Source organism: Podarcis melisellensis (genome assembly GCF_964234715.1).
Source record: "Podarcis melisellensis genome assembly, chromosome: 4".
Lineage (NCBI taxonomy): Eukaryota > Metazoa > Chordata > Lepidosauria > Squamata > Lacertidae > Podarcis > Podarcis melisellensis.
The window spans coordinates 38,464,050-38,482,569 of NC_138531.1; the positions used below are offsets into that span (position 1 = coordinate 38,464,050).

General features: G+C 41.7%; 1 protein-coding gene across 3 annotated transcripts in view; it reads left to right on the top strand.

Moving 5' to 3' along the window:
• The window catches only part of FRMPD4 (FERM and PDZ domain containing 4), a 203,852-nt gene that overhangs the window by 124,844 nt on the left and 60,488 nt on the right, over positions 1-18,520 (top strand). For all 3 annotated transcript variants that reach the window (XM_081907517.1, XM_081907515.1, XM_081907516.1), the window contains exon 2: positions 3,156-3,269. In XM_081907517.1, the coding sequence (XP_081763643.1) occupies positions 3,156-3,269 (114 nt within the window). The remainder of the gene's footprint in view (positions 1-3,155; positions 3,270-18,520) is intronic.

The window sequence follows — 18,520 nt, forward strand, 5'->3', positions numbered from 1 at the left end:
TTGTAGAACAAAAATAAGTTTATTAAGTGGTCTACTGAAACCCTCAACAATTTCCAAGTGGTCTCAAAAAGTTTGAGAACTGCTGTCCTACAGCTTTGGCATATATGTTTTCAGTGGAAATCAATCCTTGTTCCTCAGGGAAGATCTCTAAACTCTGGGGGGCAAGCTGCTAAAATCTGCTAAAATGTGAGCAACTGTGAAAGACAGTACTTTGTACCATGCTGTGTATGATGCTGGAATGAACATTGTAAATGTTGTCGTGCTGTTATTCCTTCTTTATAAGGTGATCTGTACGTCCATATTCAAGCCATCTTTATCTGAAATGCAGTTATAGCAAGAACAAACAAACAAGAACAGAGAAGCATATTAAAGGTGTATTAATTTAAATGCACATGAAATGTATTTTTTTGTTCATCTGCAGCATAGTTTTCAGCATATCTTTTATTTCTTCCTTCATACAAGAACATTTTCAGTGGCAATCACTACTACTGTCATAGTTTTGAGTGCTTGAATCTATTTCATAATTGATACGATTGTAAATATTAATGGTCGGATCAAACCTGAAGATTACATGGAGAAAACATAACACATCAAAGCATGTGATGAAAGCAGATTTAGGAGTGAGTTCTCCTTGTTTGCCACAGAAACAATGCTATATTTCAGCGTTTTATATCTTTAACCGTTTCTTTGCATCTCACCTCACGGGATGAGAGAGTTTTCTTTTCCTGCTGCCATATTTTTGTTTGCCTTAAATTTTCACTCCTCCTTTTTGAGCAGTGTATACTAAGATTGGAGTCCTTCTTTATATCAGATGGTGTCATAAACGGCTTTGTCACAAAGGTCAGCTTCTTAGCTTTCAGCACTAAACAGGCTTAAGATGCAGTTTCCCCCTCCCTGCCAGTGTGGCTTTTACAGAGCTATCGGGCATAGTTATCAGGGCTGTTTTGTTCTGGATGCCGTTGTGCAGTGGCAGTAAGACTAGCTCAGGATCCAATAGATGGAAAGGTGGCTCAGTCCTTGCAGAATTTGAAATGCCCTGTTTCAGGGCCTTCTGCTGGGTACTGCTGGTAGTAGGGGGAGTTGCCACACTGATGGACTGAGAATTTCATCAGTCCATTGTTGTCAGCCAGTAGGAAACTGGTTTAACTAGAAGAGCTAGATGGAGGGGCATCTTCATTCAACCCAGCCCCCTTTCCCAGCCTGGCAAAAAGGGGACTTGGGTTGCTCTGCCCAACTCCTCACTCACAATGAAACATCTGAGTAAACATACCTAGGATTTTATTGATTTAAACTCATGCATATGCCAGCCTTAATTTAAAATCTCAGAGCAGTTCAGAAATCACATACCACAACAACTGCCCTTAGAGGTTACTGCTTCTGATCGTGCAGTTAATATGCAGCAATCGTGCCTAGAAGCCATTGATAGACTTGACCTCCGTGAATTTGTTTAGTTCTCTTTTCAAGTCATCCAACTTGACGGTCATCGCTACATCTTCGTGCTGGTGAATTTTGTAGTTTTAGCTATGCTTCCTTTTGACTGACCTCAGTCTGTGTTGGCCCATTTAGCTCAGTACTGTCAACACAGACTGGCAGCAGCTGTCCAGGGTTTCATGCAGGATTATCTCCCAGCCCTACCTGGAAACACCAGGAATTGAGCGTGGGATTTTCTGCATGCAAAGCAGTCAACAATAGCCTCTCTCCTAGAAGCTATGCCATTAATGTGTATGGAGACTTCTAGGGTACTACATGAGTAATTTTGCTTCTTTTAGTTCTAAGTATACAACAGCATTGTAAACACTGGCATACAACACAGAGAGTTGTTGCGCACATTTTACAGCCTCTGAGTGGTGCACTTTGGCGTTTGAAGGATTGCTTTCAAAGGAGATTATAACATAATCCTGCTACTGTTTATACCCAGCAATGGGAAACGCAAAATAAATCCCTGTAAAGTAACTAATAATTACGGATGTGAAGAGTGAAGATAAATTATGTTAGTGTTTAAATAATTTGTGTTGCTTTTTTCTTTTTTTTTAAAAAAAGAAGATGATCAGGAGGGTATCCAGTTCGGCTCAGTTATTTTTGTCTTTCTCTGCTTTTCTTCTGCACTGAGCACATCCAGATTAAACTGACACTGCAGTTAAGATTTTGCCATATGTATTTTAGTAGCACCTTAGAAATGGGTCAATGCCATAAGGACGTAGGAAGAGTCTTCTGGATGTGGCAAATGGCCCGTCTAGTCCAGCATCCTGTTCTCACAGTGGCCAACCACTGGGAAACCTGCAGTGGGACCCGAGCTCAAGAGCACTCCCCCCACCGTTGAGATTTTCAGCAACCATAACACCTTTTTTGAAGGGCAAAGGCTCTTTTGTGGAACCGTGTTCCTACGGCGTGTACTATGATGAATCTATTCATGAATTATTCATCCTTTCATTCTTCAGGAAATGGTCTAAGGTGACTAATACTTGGAAAGCATGAGGGCACTCAGTACGACATTGACTGGGGAAAAAGCTGAGTGGTCCTTACTTCGCATTATGTATTTCCCCAAACCCAGTTTAGGTCTATTTCTTATCATGTGTGCACAACATGGAAGAGGTTCATACAACCTTCCCAATGGTTGAAGGTGCCCATGAGTGGGTCTTGGGGGTCATACCAGCTACTCTAACACTTATGGTGGCATATGCACCAGCCATGCATTTGGCAGCTGTGTGAAAGGGTAGTAGGTGCACACTGATCCTCCATGCAGGAACCCTGTTTATGTGCATTGGTATGTATGTAAGGCCCCTTCACACAGTTTCCATTGTTAATATGCAAGGGTGGTTATATGAACCTCCCAAAAGAGTCTTCTTGAAACAGCCTCTCTTTAAGGTCACAGGTGAAAAGCTAGTTTGAAAGTTCAATTTGGTCTGCCAAAATCAAAGTAAATCTAGATTTTAATAAAACAAGGAGTCCAATGATTATTCAACAAAGTGCATCTAAACATCTAGGTCCTAAAGTGTGTTATGGTTATATTAATTATTACTGGCTTATGTCAAAATTCCACACATATAATAGGATTTAACGTAAATTCACTTGTACTCAGAAATACAGAAAAGTCACTGTTGGATTGAATGGATCAGGCTCATTTTGAAATACTAATGATTTTCATTTGTTTTTAGCCACAGAACCAAGTCTTCAGGCTGGCCTCCCCCTTCAGGAACCTGGACCTTGAACCAGGGATCTTCCTATGGATGGGAGATGACGGCAAACAGAGATGGGAGAGACTACTTCAAGTAGGTTGCTGCTTGATGAGTTTTGTATGCAGACTGAGGTGTAGAGTTCAAACCTAAGTATGCTGTGTGCTAGCTGCAAATTTGTTAGCCAATAGGTTATATGTTAACATCAACTGTATGCAGCATCTTCCACGAAGTCTTACATGTGTATTGTGAAAAACAACAGCATCTCAGTGTTTGAAATCTGGATATTTAAAACATGTCAAACATATTTTCTTTTAGTTTGTTCATCTGAAGTTAGTGCATTCTCACCAATATAACATGGCTACTTTTCTTCCTATGTCCATTGTGCCTATGTCAGGTTGTTCCTGAGCAAATATGCAAGGCTTCAGACAAGGTGTAGGCTTGTTGAATTCATTAACCAAGCATGCAGCATGTTGCATTTTAGTTTTGCTGGTCTCCATTGTGTGCCTGAGGGCTCCTTGTTTTCAAATAAGCGTTTCTGATTTGAAGGTCCCGGGGTGCAGAGGTAATGTCTGAAATACAGTTAATTGGTCAAGGCCCTATATTCAGCACTCTGAATGTAAAAGAGGTCTCTACTCAAAGCATTCAGCTGAAAGGGAAAAAAGAAGAAGGTGTTCCAGAACAGGGACAATAAAAAAGGAAGAAATGTGTGTTGTTTCATCTCCTTTTTGAGGTTTCTGTTCCTAGTGGCTGTACATTGAGGGACATACAAATGCTGGGGGGGGGCTGTACGTGCTTTGTTGCTGTCCTTCTGCTTTGTCAGGTGCATCAAAAGCTCAAACGTACCTTAATACCAATCCACTGAGAGTGAGCTCTAAGGCTGCATGTGCATGATATATTTAAAGCTCATTTAAAGCGCATTCCTCCCCCTCCCCCCAAAAAAGGAATCCTGGGCATTGTAGTTTACCCCTTACACAGCTACAAAGCCTTTGTGGCTTAGGGTCCTCGTATTTACGGGACCGCCTCTCCTGGTATGCCCCGCAGAGGACCTTAAGGTCAATGAATAATCACAGTTTAGAGGTCCCGGGCCCTAAGGAAGTCATATTATCCTCCACCAGGGCCAGGGCCTTCTCGGTGATGGCTCCGACTTGGAGGAATGCTCTGTCCCATGAGACCAGGTCCCTGCAGGATTTAACTTCCTTCCACAGGGCCTGTAAGACAGAGCTATTCTGCCTGGCTTTCAATTTGAACTTAGCCTGATCTTTTATTCCTCTTTCTCTCTCCCCCCCCCCCTCCTTTCTATGAAGATTACCCGCTCTGGGATCCCACAGCTAATTCTCCCCTGGTCTCCTCGCTGGCCCAAATAGGACTAATTTAGCCAGCTAGCCCTGGTGATCATCTAATGTTGATTGGATGGATTCCCCCACCCCCCTAAATTGATTTTTGAATTCTGAATTTATTGTTATTCACGTTTTATACTATATTTTATGCTGGTTTTTGTTGCATCAATTAAGTGTTTTAAATTTGTTGTTGGCCACCCTGAGCCCCATTTTCTGAACTGGGAAGGGCGGGGTATTAATAATAATAATAATAATAATAATAATAATAATAATAATAATTACAATGCCCAGAACCCTCAACAAGCTACAATTCCCAGGGTTCTTTTTTTGGGGGGGGGGCAAATGTACTTTGAGATATAAACAGAAGGATTGAGATATATAAATGTTATTTATACCTCAGAGCAGTGGTAGGCGGTGCCCATTGAGACTGGTAGGGTAGAAGGGCAAGGAGATCAAAATGGGGTGGAACCAGAGCCAAAGGCTCCTGCTGTCCTTGTGTAAGTAAGAAGGCAAGCAGGTGGAGGCTGGGGGGGGTCGGGCAGTGTCCCATTCATCCTAATGGACCAGCCTTCACTGCCCCAGAGCACTCTGAGCCTATGGGGAGGGGGGCAGTCTCAGTTTCCGCTACCTCTTTTTTGACCAACAGGGTGAAAGCCATAGGTTCTACTCATGAGAAGGACACTTCCAGCATGTTTCAGTGTAAAGGTACCGGTAGTTCTCACTGGACCTCCCTCCCCTCTGCCGCTAATTTCACCCCGCAGAAATATTCCCCAGAATTGGAATACCTTCTCGAACGGTATGTAAGCCAGTATAAGGGGCTGCAAATTGTCTTTGCTCCATCTATTAGTGGGAGTGTCCAAAGGACTGCAAACCTCTTCTGAGAAGGAGTATATTGTTGCATGCCATCCCAGTCTCTGAGTAGTGTGAGATTCCAGGTGTTTCAGGTGCTTTCCCGGATTCAGTTACCTCGGCATGAAGAACAGCAGAGACTGTTGTGTCTTTAGGATATATTGTTTATTTACACATATATACAACCTAAGCCCACGGCTCATAGCTTTAATGACCCAAGAAGTTCTTGTTTCTCCTATGGCCACAGCCTTGGATTCCAGCAGAAATCAAGCATGGCTCTGTCTCTCAGCTGCCCAGCCTGCTTCTAGCTCACATACACAACTCTGGTAAAAGTAAAGGGACCCCTGACCATTAGGTCCAGTTGTGGTCGACTCTGGGGTTGCAGCGCTCATCTCGCTTTATTGGCTGAGGGAGCCAGCATACAGCTTCCGGGTCATGTGGCCAGCATGACTAAGCTGCTTCTGGCAAACCAGAGCAGCGCACGGAAATGCCGTTTACCTTCCCGCTGGAGCGGTACCTATTTTTCTACTTGCACTTTGATATGCTTTCGAACTGCTAGGTTGGCAGGAGCTGGGACCGAGCAACGGGAGCTCACCCTGTCGCAAGGATTTGAACCGCCGACCTTCTGATTGGCAAGTCCTAGGCTCTGTGGTTTAACCCACAACGCCACCCCCGTCCCTTCTGGCCTTTGTACTTCACACTAACAGCCAGGTGAGGGAAGGGCCCCCACCCATTTGTTGTCTGCTATCTTAATGGAAACTTGCCTGGCTATTCCAGCAATTGAACCCTTGTTGGATCCAGGAATAATAATGATGATGATAATAATAATAATAGTAATAATAATAATAATAATAATAATAATAATAATAATAATAATAATAATTTATTATTTATACCCCACCCATCTGGCTGGGCTTCCCTAGCCAATCTGCGTGGCTTCCAACAAAATATTAAAATACTGTAATACATCAAACATTAAAAGCTTCCCTAAACAGGGCTGACTCCAGATGTCTTCTAAAAGTCTGGTAGTTGTTGTTCTCTTTGACATCTGGTAGGAGGGCATTCCACAGGGCAGGTGCCACTACTGAAAAGGCCCTCTGCCTGGTTCCTTGTAACTTGGCTTCTTGCAGCGAGGGAACCGCCAGAAGGCCCTCAGCGCTGGATCTCAGTGTCTGGGTAGAACAATGGGGTGGAGACGCTCCTTCAGATATACTGGACCGAGGCCGTTTAGGAATTAGAAGGGACTCAGGCATACAGCCTACACCTGCCCCAAACTCACAACAGTATTATGAAAAGGGCACAGTGGTTTGTTACCAGTAATGGCAGTTCATATGAGTCTAAAATTTGGATTAAATTCTCTAGCCATGCAGATGAGTACGCAAAAGCTTCTATGTTGGGTACTGAAACTCTCAGACACAACAGCCTTCATTTCTCTGCACTGGGACTCACAGTGATAGAAATTAATTTCATATATAGCCCAAAGAACTGAATTGTAATAAAGTTGTGCATTTGTTACAATGCTTCCTTTTGCTCTTTAGTTGCGTCTGCCTTGTATTTCTTTAAGCACCTTGAAGAAGCCATGCAATTACCCAAGCAGATGCAACCAAATGAGTTTTGTTTTGTTTTTCTTTATTGTGAATGCAGCTTTCCTTGGCTCTGAGAGAGCCAAACTCCATCATTTATATTATTAATGGCATGTCACTGGTAGGCGATGCTCCCTAACTACTAATAACACCTACAGTATTCAACACAGAGGCTCACAAACATACTCATCAATTTATGCTTCGAGATCAATAGTGAACAAATGAGAAGGTCAAGGTTTTTGACTCCCATCTACTTATAGTTTCCAGCTCTGAGGCTGTGTTGCTTTCATATATTTTATTGGGCATGCATTATACATTGCCTGCTTTTCCTAATATCAGGCCCAAATGTTTATTCTGCTTGAATTTTTTATATATTTTTGCTGCTTTTTGTCTTGATCACAGAATCAGGGATAATGCCAGTTGTTACTTAACACCTGTAATCGTGAATATCCCTGAGGCTTGTTTACATGGACAGTACAATTCTTTTAAAGACCCAGTGTTGTTCTGAATGATGTTTGAAGTGAATGTGCATCCTTTGCAAATACTTTGATTGTAAATAAACAAACAAATACCACATGCTTAATAAGGAATGAACTTTCTATGCAGTAATTTTCTTAGAATATTTTATACCTTCAGTGCATATATATATATATATATATATATATATATATATATATGAGAGAGATTGCTAAACAGTGCGGGTGGCACTGTGGGTTAAACCACAGAGCCTAGGACTTGCTGATCAGAAGGTCGGCGGTTCGAATCCCCACGATGGGGTGAGCTCCCGTTGCTCGGGCCCTGCTCCTGCCAACCTAGCAGTTCAAAAGCACATCAAGGTGCAAGTAGATAAATAGGTACCACTCCGGTGGGAAGGTAAATGGCTTTTCCGTGCACTGCTCTGGTTCGCCAGAAGCGGCTTAGTCATGCTGGCCACATGACCCGGAAGCTGTACGCCAGCTCCCTCAGCCAATAAAGTGAGATGAGCGCTGCAACCCCAGAGTCATGCACGACTGGAGCTAACGGTCAGGGGTTTAAAGGGTAATTTAAACATACTTTGCCCACATCATGTAAGTTACTGTGCAGATTTCTGCAAGCTAATAGTTAAGAATTTACCGGCTAGAAAAGTTAAACAAAAGCCTCATAGATGCAGTTTAGAAGATGCCTCTGCCTTGGTGAGATCAGAGCAACATGATTTATAGAAAACTTGGATGCTTTCCGTTCTGTGTCATTACATAATTCTGGGGAAATTCCAGAGATGCACAGTGCTTTCATATAACCTCAGCTCACTTCAAACAATATTTGTCAGTGGTGTCAGTAAACTCATACAGCTGTTGATCATTCAGTAATGCAGATGGGTGAATATAACTTCAAAGTGAATGTGGAGATTTAGAATATTTAATGAAAGCCATATTGGGCAGTATTCAATGAAATGCTTCTGCGAGTACAAAGCTTTTTGTCTGCTCATCAGAACGTACCCTCTCCTCTTCTGATGCACCCTGACCCCTCAAAGCCTGCTCTGTGGACTCCCCACGGAGAGGGGGGTGGCATACAGGGAGAGGGTTTTGTCCCATTACCAGTGCTGAAATAAGATTAAGCTGCCAGCTGGCTTCAATATGAGGAATGCAGAAAGGGGCACCATCTTATCCTTTTCTCCAGGTGGCAAAATATCTCTGGTCAACCTTGAGGAGCAGCTAATTTGTTGGCAATTAACCCATAAATTATCCAGGATGATAAGGAACTATTATTGAGTTCTCTTTGGGTTTTGTCAGTCAATAAGCCACAAATGCACCTAACTTCATCCAACCTGTTTCATATAAAATAAAAGGAACTGAAGTGCTTCTCCTGTGTCTTAGGACTTCAGAGAATATTTTTCTGACAAGGGAAGTAATTAGCTGGGATTACAAATAGGAACAAGGCAGACAAAAATGTAGATGTGCTTCCTTAGGGCTTAATCATTTTCCCATAATTAAAATCAAGGTTTGTGTTTCATTTTTGGATGCAGGAAACATGCACAGTAATAATGTTTGTGCCTCAATATAGTTCAGAAGAACAATAAAGCCACCTATCGTGAAAATAAATGCATATGAGGAATCCAATATTGTGTGTGTGTGTGTATAAGAGAGAGAGAGAAAAAAATTTTGCTGTATATTATGCTAACTGTATGTTTTGCTTGGAGTACGGCCTTATGCCCTATGAGGTGCGGTTAAGTCTATTGCCTTCATTGTTCTTAAGCACATACGCAAGAGGATGAAGCACTGTATCCATCAGGGTCAGTTTGCCTGTGCATTCAGGTCACTGAAAGCTGATTTAAATGTGTGAGAAGCCTGGTGGAATCTGCCCAAAAGTGTTACCTGTGTAAGTGACCCCCACACATCTGGCATTACATCTGAATTGCTCTTCCCCATATGCATGTAGCATCTGCATGCCTGCACAGTTCTTACTTGGACCAAACCTCACTGGTACCAAAATACTGCATGCCTAATGCCAGTTCTTAAAGGAGTGCCTGATCATCTCCTCTGTCTCCTGAGAAATCTCTATGTGGGACAAGAAACTACAGTTAGAACTGGATATGGAACAACTGATTGGTTCAAAATTGGGAAAGGAGTACGTCAAGGCTGTATATTGTCTCCCTACTTATTTAACTTATATTCAGAATTCATCAAGGGTTGGGCTGGGCTGGATGACACCCAAGCCGGAATTAAGATTGCTGGAAGAAATATCAACAACCTCAGATATGCAGATGACACAACGTTGATGGCAGAAAGTGAGGAGGAATTAAAGAACCTCTTAATGAGGGTGAAAGAGGAGAGTGCAAAATACGATCTGAAGCTCAACATCAAAAAAAACTAAGAACATGGCCACTGGTCCCATCACCTTCTGGCAAATAGAAGGGGAAGAAATGGAGGCAGTGAGAGATTTTACTTTCTTGGGCTCCATGATCACTGCAGATGGTGACAGCCGTCACGAAATTAAAATACACCTGCTTTTTGGGATAAAAGCAATGACAAACCTAGACAGCAGAGACATCACCTTGCCGACAAAGGTCTGTATAGTTAAAGCTATGGTTTTCCCAGTAGTGATGTATGGAAGTGAGAGCTGGGCCATAAAGAAGGTTGGTCACTGAAGAACTGATGCTTTTGAATTATGGTGCTGGAGGAGACTCTTGAGAGTCCCATTGACTGCAAGAAGATCAAACTTATCCATTCTGAAGGAAATCAGCCCTGAGTGCTCACTGGAAGGACAGATCCTGAAGCTGAGACTCCAATATTTTGGCCACCTCATGAGAAGAGAAGACTCCCTGGAAACGACCCTGATGTTGGGAAAGATGGAGGGCACAAGGAGAAGGGGACGACAGAGGACGAGATGGTTGGATAGTGTTCTCGAAGCTACCAGCATGTTTGACCAAACTGCAGGAGGCAATGGAAGGCAGGAGTGCCTGGCATGCTCTGGTCCATGGGGTCACAAAGAGTCGGACACGACTAAATGACTAAACAACAACAAAAAATGCTGGCACATGACATTTTGAAGCCTTTTGAAGTTATACCTGCAGTATAGAGGGAGAGGAGCAACAGAATCTAGGGGGCTGTGATGATGAGGTATGGGGTTTTGGAAAACTGTTTCTCTCCTGGGTGTTCTGGTATGTCAGCTGTCTCCTTTCCTGCTGATATCACCGTTTCTCCTGTTTTGATGCTCCTTGGCCTAATGCAGAGGGGTGCGGTGTGTGTGTGCAGATATAAACATGCAAACCATGAATAAATAACTGAGGTGCAAGTGTGTCTATCTGCGTGTTAACGATAAAAATGTAACAAAGGCCGGCAGACATAAGGGATTGTTGCAGCAGCCGTAGGAGGGGGAAGGGGCAACTGGAGCTCTAAACTTGCCATGATCCAAGATTTGGTGAAAGCAGCTGGGAGTCTGGGGGAGAAGCATTCTGTTGGATGCCATAATGTGTGATGCATGGAAAAGTCTTGCAGTGACCAGTTTGCCAGGAAACCTGGAGGTAACATTTTTGGGGAAGAGGAAGATAAGGAGAGCCCCTATAAGAGCCTGTTTTGCTTATTGTGTCCACTCTGGACATGCACATTGTAGTTTGACTAATCTGCTTTGGGATTTTTATTCTACTTTTCAAGTACCAAGATTTTGTCAGGACTGGAAGCATGGTTTCCTTTTTTCAAAATCGCTAATGTGATCCTTCCTTCCTTCCTTCCTTCCTTCCTTCCTTCCTTCCTTCCTTCCTTCCTTCCTTCCTTCCTTCCTTCCTTCCTTCCTTCCTTCTTTCTTTCTTTCTTTCTTTCTTTTTCTTTCTTTCTTTCTGTAAACTACCAGGCTGTGATTCTGCAAAAAGCAAATAGCACTTGAATTGGTCACGGTGGACTATATATATTTCTGTCAGTCTTAGTTGTGTTCTGTTTTGTTATCCTAGAATCTTAGTGATTTGCCCCTAGAAAACATAACTATATTAAGTGACCCCAATGAAGGGAAGCCATGATTTTACATAAAATAAATTTGAGCTACAGGTAATTGCCAATGCACGTTTGGACCAATGGATTTGTACAATAACATTTCTCAAGTCAGTGCATGCTCTGAAAAATTGCTTTGGCATCAGACACACTATAAATAGTAGTTGCTAAATGCAGTGTGTTACAATATGATGGATGACAGCTCTGCCAAAAAAGCCATTTTGCCACCATCGAAAGGCAGCTGCAGAAATGTAGTTTCTCATTTATTTATGGGAAGAAATGGTCAAGGGGAAAAAACCCCAGCAATTTTCTTTCAAGTTAAAAAGGAAGTACACCTGCAATCTTATTAAAGTAAAAGCAGTAAAATGGGCTATAAATGTTTGGACAAGAAATTCAGTGCATCAGCAATATTTTATTGGCGTTTTGGAAGTTTACACAATTGCACAAATAGGAGCAGCAGTAACAAGTCAATTAACATATCCAGGTTTGTATGCTGCCATCTTCTGCCTGCCCAGATAAAATAATTGCTGACACATGGACCCTGACCTACATAATTAAACACTATTTTAACCACTGTGAATATATTGCACGCTGTTTTGAATTCCAAGAGCCTGCTAGGGCAGATGCCCCCTCTTTCTCCTTCCCTAGTTATGCTCTGGGACAGATTATACTTGCTGCTGATATAAGTGTAACAGAAAGCCATATAGGAGGCCCAAAAATAAAAGGAGTTTTAAGAGTACAGCAGCATATGTGAGAACCATAGTGGCTTGGATTGGTTTGATACTGAAGTGCAAACTTCATTTCTCAAATATCGGGTTTTGAAAGTACTGTATTTCTTTTGAGAGGTAAAATATGTTGTAGCTGGAGTCCAGTGAACAAGACAGGGGCATTTAAAATGCAATCTCCCACCTGCATTTTGAACTGGTGCAGCCTAGTGGAGGATAGAACTTGTTTCTGCCACAACAGCTACACTTCATGCAATCTATGTTTGACTGATACCAACTAAAGAAGTGATAGGTCTTCTCTTCTGAAGGTTGTGTATTGTACTTCCTCAGACTAATCAACCACACACTATTCACCAAGAAATAAAAAAGAAGGGGCAATACTAGCAATGTCAACTGCACCTTAGTTATATTGGGTGTGGTGCTAGGATAACCTGAATAGAATTGCCTTAAGAATTCTTAGTGAGTATGGCAGTCTTAGCTTCTTGGCTTCAAAGATTGTTCTGTGCCTCATGATTTATTTTATGAACAAATAACTCTTCAAAATGCAGTCATTAAAAATAAACACAAATCCTTGCATCTGCTTAGGATGGTTTTTTCATGCAGGATTTTATAACGGGATCCTCTCTCTCTCTCTCTCTTTTTAAAAACTCAGCAGTACCGATTACTGACAACTAATCACTACCGGGTGCCTGTTCTCAGTGCAGTCCAGCATTCAGAATGATTTAACAGCCTGTAGAGACCCACAGTTTGGCTGCAACCCGTTTTGCTCCTTTAAGAATGGAGATGAATAGCTAATTTTGCTGCAGAGAATTTGCCTGCTATGAATCACAAATACTCCTTCACTTTGTGACTCTGAGAGTCTGATCAAAACATTGCTGCACACTCTTATACTGACAGAGAGGATTAATTGTTCTTCCTTCTGCTTCTCTCCTTGCCCTTCTCGTCCAACCCCCAGGAAGGGGAAGAAAGCATTTGCATCATGATTTGGAAAGCAAATTAAGTGCTTTCAGCATGGCTAGGACTGTTTTCATTTCACCTGAAGATTACATTGGTATTGTTGAAATGGCCGGAAGGATTTAGGAAAGAGAGAACTCAGTAGGCAAAAGTAGCTGATGCAACCTGAGAGCACCAAAAGCAAATGAGGATGACACTTCAGCCCGTTATAAAGAATGCATGTGACTAGGGACTTAAGGCACTTCCAGGCGGTTGCTATTTTGAGGTGAAAATCACATACTGACAAATTCTGGTTGCACAATAATTGACTGGGAGGTCTTGTGCAACAACACCACTTCCCTCAAAAGATCAGACCTTTTTTTGCTATAAGAAGATGGCATACTTCTAAAGGGGGCATTCAATGGATCCCCCCCTTTATTTACACTTTCAAGTTTAAAGATATGTCAAGAAATTCTGGCGGAACACCCATCAGCCCCAGTTTGGATGAGATTCAGGTTATGGGACACAAGCAGATGGTTATTTAACCTCCCTGCAAAAGGAAGCAGAATGAATGTTCAATAAGCAGACTGCCTAATCCAGGCTTCTTCAACCTAGGCCCTTCAGATGTTTTTTGGCCTACAACTCCCATGATCCCTAGCTAGCAGGACCAGTGTTCAGGGATTATGGGAATTGTAGTCTCAAAACAGCTGGAGGACCAAGGTTGAGGAAGCCTGGCCTAATCCCTTATACACCCAGTAGATTGCTGCAGACCGCGGAAGACTCCTCCTTCCAAAGATCTCAGAAACCAACTCCACAGTAACTTGTAGCAGGGCTTTTAGTGTGGATGCCCCAGTTCTGTGGAATAGCATTCCTGTCGAGATACGACAGGTACCCACTATCCTGACAAGCTTCCCCAGCTGGCTAAACCAGTATTTACCACGTGTTTCCATGTGTTAGGGCTTTCATCTTGTTTTAAATGCATTTGTGGTTTTTAACATTTTTAAGTTTTTTATGTGTAACTTATGGTGGCTTACAAGGCAATTAATAAGTGTAATAATAATAAAACAACAATGATCAGGTTGCCAAGAAGCCCCCCAAAAGGCTCATTTCCCTGTGTCTGTACTGCATAAGCTGCTTCTGATTTTGTTGAGTTTGCACTTGAGTCTACCCAGTCATTTGACCTTACAGATTTAGGAGGCAGCATTTTCTGGAAGTGATGGTGTGCTACATCTTATACAGTTGTTTTTTCTGGTCAACTGGCAAGCCCTACTTATGTCATGCACTCAAAATGCTTCTTTTAAAGCAAACTGGGCTCCAAAGCAAGGGTAAAAACATTTAGCCTACTACTTCCCAGTTTGCCCACTCCAGTTCTCAGGCCAGCTTGGGATATGCTTTTTTCTCTGTTTCTGACAAGTTTGTGGTCTGAAGACAAAAAGGATTCTGCTAATTCCTGGCGGCCATAGTTTCTATGGAAATGAGAAAGCAAAATCTGTTCTTCTCTTTGTCAAATATTTTGTCAAGGTTTTCACAAAAGAAAATGAAATGAAATGCGGCTTCATAAAATGGTATTACTTTCCAACTAAATTTATGGATTCTGTGACAGAGTGAAATCTCTGAGCTGGTTTTATCTTCCAGGTTCACTTTTTATTCAATTTGTTTGGCTTATAAGCTAGACTGTGTGTGGGGTGGAGGGAAATAGCTTCTTAAACCAATGTAATCATATCTTCTGCCTGCCTTGATGACAGTGTGTTTTGCGTATTTTATTAACTACTGTTTGTTTTTCTAAATTCAAAAGGTTTGCCTTATTTATATACTAAGTTTACATGAACTTGTTTGGCTTGTTACCTTGGTTACTGAGGCCCATCTTTGTATAGATTTGTGCTGAGGCAACAATTCTTCTACTTAGTAACTTGAGTTTAGGTCTCATATGGTAGCCTTTTCCCTTTTTTCTATGCAGAAGAGTTTAAGTAGAAACTACAAAAAACAGCACCTCAACTTCAGTGTATTTTGGTTATGCTTTATCTTTGAATGGGTACTATAAACATTTTGTCAATATGCAGGAAAGTAAGAAAATCCTACTTTTGTGAATAACAATTTAAGGGCTGCATGCCATGGAACTGTGGGCTCATTATTCATGGTGATAAGCACAGTTGCTTAAGTGATAAGTCTGCAGGATTTTCTCAGTAAGGCAAGTTTTAAGGTCCTAGTTGCTAAGAGATCCTTTGACTTAGCATAAAGTCACAGATATAAAGTCTTATACCTGTGATTACAAATGAAGCAATGAGTTACATATGGGTATTCTCAAGGTCACAGATTATTTATTGATAACACAATTATATTGCAACTATATAATAATTTCATTGGAGGCAGCAAAGAATGAGAATTTTCATCTGCATTGAAGCTGGGGAAAGAAGGGTTAACTCCCCCCCCCCCAATGCTGCAGTGCCAATTGAAAATTAATTCCCAGTTGCTGGTTTTTTTTTGTTTTTTTTAAGCTGACATGTTTAGCATCACAGGTACCAGTAATTTGGCCATCACAGAAGGAGGAAATGACAGCAAAACTTTCTGGCTTTAATCCTAACTACCATGAATAGATTTCTGCTCGTGGAATAGGGATTTCCTATCTCCTACTTTTTGCTAAGTACAATGAACCAGTGCTAAAGAACTCTGGAATTGAGGCCCTAATTCTGAGAAATATTTTATCATAAAGTTATGATTGAATTCAGTAAATGACATGCATTTGGTGGTGGTCATGATCAATTACATTAGAAAGTTTCTGTTAAATTAGGGTTAATAAGGAGGCATGCTAATTTAATTGGGGATTCATAAATTATTAGATTTCCTGATACTAATATGTTATTTAACTTGAGCAACTTAAATATGTCACTATTAATTAAAAGTGTTGTTCTGCCAATTATGCTGTTCATTTTCATTTGGACTTCACCAAATGCAATTCAAAAATCTACAAGTTAATATACATAAATCTTGTGCATATTCCATCAGAATTATATTATTTCATTTTATTCTTTTGTGTCCTGGCCCTCAGTGCTGGATGAAGAATTGGACTCGGCTTCCAAAAGCCCTAATGCATTAATCAAAACAGTGCATAGGCAAAGCTCAGTTTCCACAGGGCAACAAGTGCAGAGGAGGTAGAGATGCATAGCCAAGAGCAAACTAAGACACTGATCCAACAAGTGACACACCCCACTACTTTTCTTTTAAAAGACAGGGTGGGCACAGCATGTAGCATGACAAGTGGCCATTGTCCCAGGACTGGGCAACCAAATGGGCATACCTCAAGTGGCCTGGGTTTGCAAAGTTTGTTCATGCCAGCACTGGTGTTTCTGTGTCCTTGGATACAGAGGCAAAGGTGGCACCAGCTCATCAGATTTACTCACAGTTGCCTCCTCCAAAGGAGGAGATTTCTCATTGGCAGGAGGTCTCCAGTGTCACAGGAAAAGGACATTCCTCTGCTAACCTTCTTGGTCCCTCTCCTGCATCAAGCTCTCCATTCCCTGGACTACTGAACACCTCTACAGACTCACCTCCTTCATCCTGCTAGGACTTTTCCCAAGGTCACCTAGTTCCAATTCTCTGGGCTCCTCCCATTCCACCTCAGGATCTGATGTTTCTTGCCATTACATATCCACAGGACTTATGACATTTTTAAGACATTTGGAACTTTAGACTTCCCAATCTTGAGTGTTCAAAAGTTTACCCAGTACAGATGACTCCAGTTGAATATAATTCTCAAAATATCATTGTCACAGCCCGTAACAAAAATTGATGCAGTCTATTTAGGATTTTCCCAGCTCCGAAATGTGGCTCTCTGCCAAATGCAATATAATAAAACCATTTGCTTTTGACTTTGAGAAAGGTTGGAAGAGAAGGCTTCACAATTTTAATAGAAAACAGTTGGGTAGCATATTTTGCTCTAGAAGTTGGTGTTGTTGTTTTTTTTAAAAAAGAACTCAACCCAAACCCTGAAATAACTTGAATTATCTTACTCTCATTTCTTGTTTTGTTTGTTTCATTAGAGAGTTGCAATGCTTCCTTGATTACCCCAAATGTAAATGTCAAGATCCAAATGTCACATTACTTCCAGTTCAATTATTTTGAAGTAACTGTTAGGGAAGGAGTGGAAAGAAGAAAAACTGGCTGGAGGGGAAGTAAGTTATACACAAGTAACATCTGGAGCCTAAACAGCAGCATTGACTATAGTAATTTCCTGACATTTCACAGTACAGTATATCCAAGCCATTTACACGGTTACAGTCCAACAAGCCTCTTTGCATGAATGAGTGTGGTCACCTATTTGCATGTCATTGGACTTTTCCCTTTCACATTCTAAGCTCAGTTGCATAGCAGTTACATGCATGTGTACACAAACACATGCAGAGAAGGATCTAAGCCAGGGGTCAGCAAACTTTTTCAGCCATGGGCGGTCCACCGTTCCTCAGACCTTGTGGGGGGCCAGATTATATTTTTTTGGGGGGGGGGGAATGAATGAATTCCTATGCCCCACAAATAACACTGAGATGCATTTTAAGTAAAAGGACACATTCTACTCATGTAAAAACATGCTGATTCCCGGACCGTCCATGGGCCAGATTGAGAAGGCGATTGGGCTGCATCCAGCCCACGGGCCCTAGTTTGCCTACCCCTGGTCTAAACTTACCAGTGAACTCACTTAGGCAAGCCATTATCCCCACTCTTCTGATAATGCAAAAGGTAAAGGTAAAGGGACCCCTGACCATTAGGTCCAGTTGTGGCCGACTCTGGGGTTGCGGCGCTCATCTCGCTTTATTGGCTGAGGGATCAGCTTCCGGGTCATGTGGCCAGCATGACTAAGCCGCTTCTGGCGAACCAGAGCAACACACGGAAACGCCGTTTACCTATTTATCTGCTTGCACTTTGACATGCTTTTGAACTGCTAGGTTGGCAGGAGCAGGGACCGAGCAATGGGAGCTCACCCCGTCATGGGGGTTTCAACCGCCGACCTTCTGATCGGCAAGTCCTAGGCTCTGTGGTTTAACCCACAGCGCCACCCGCATCCCATCTGATAATGCAAACACCAGTTTTATTTGCATATCCCCTTCCCATATATGCTCAAGGTAGTTTACATCAAACTGACAAAAATATTGCAATGCATAAAATCATAAACAATCAGCCTCCAGTATCTCAATAGTTGAAACATAAATTAATAAGAAGGCAATGCATACATTTCAAAATCCATTAAAGCAACTCCTCATATGGGGATACTGGCCTGTCCTATAGATTTGCTGAGCTAATGTTTGCAAAGGTCTTTAAGCACAGTGATCTCTGTGTCTTGTTAAATATACAAGATGTATTTATTATTGGAGTTTATCTCTGCACTTAATCTATATGTGAATGGACATTAAGGAGAGTTACTTTATTACAACTCTTATAAATAAGAGTTACTTTATTACAACTGTT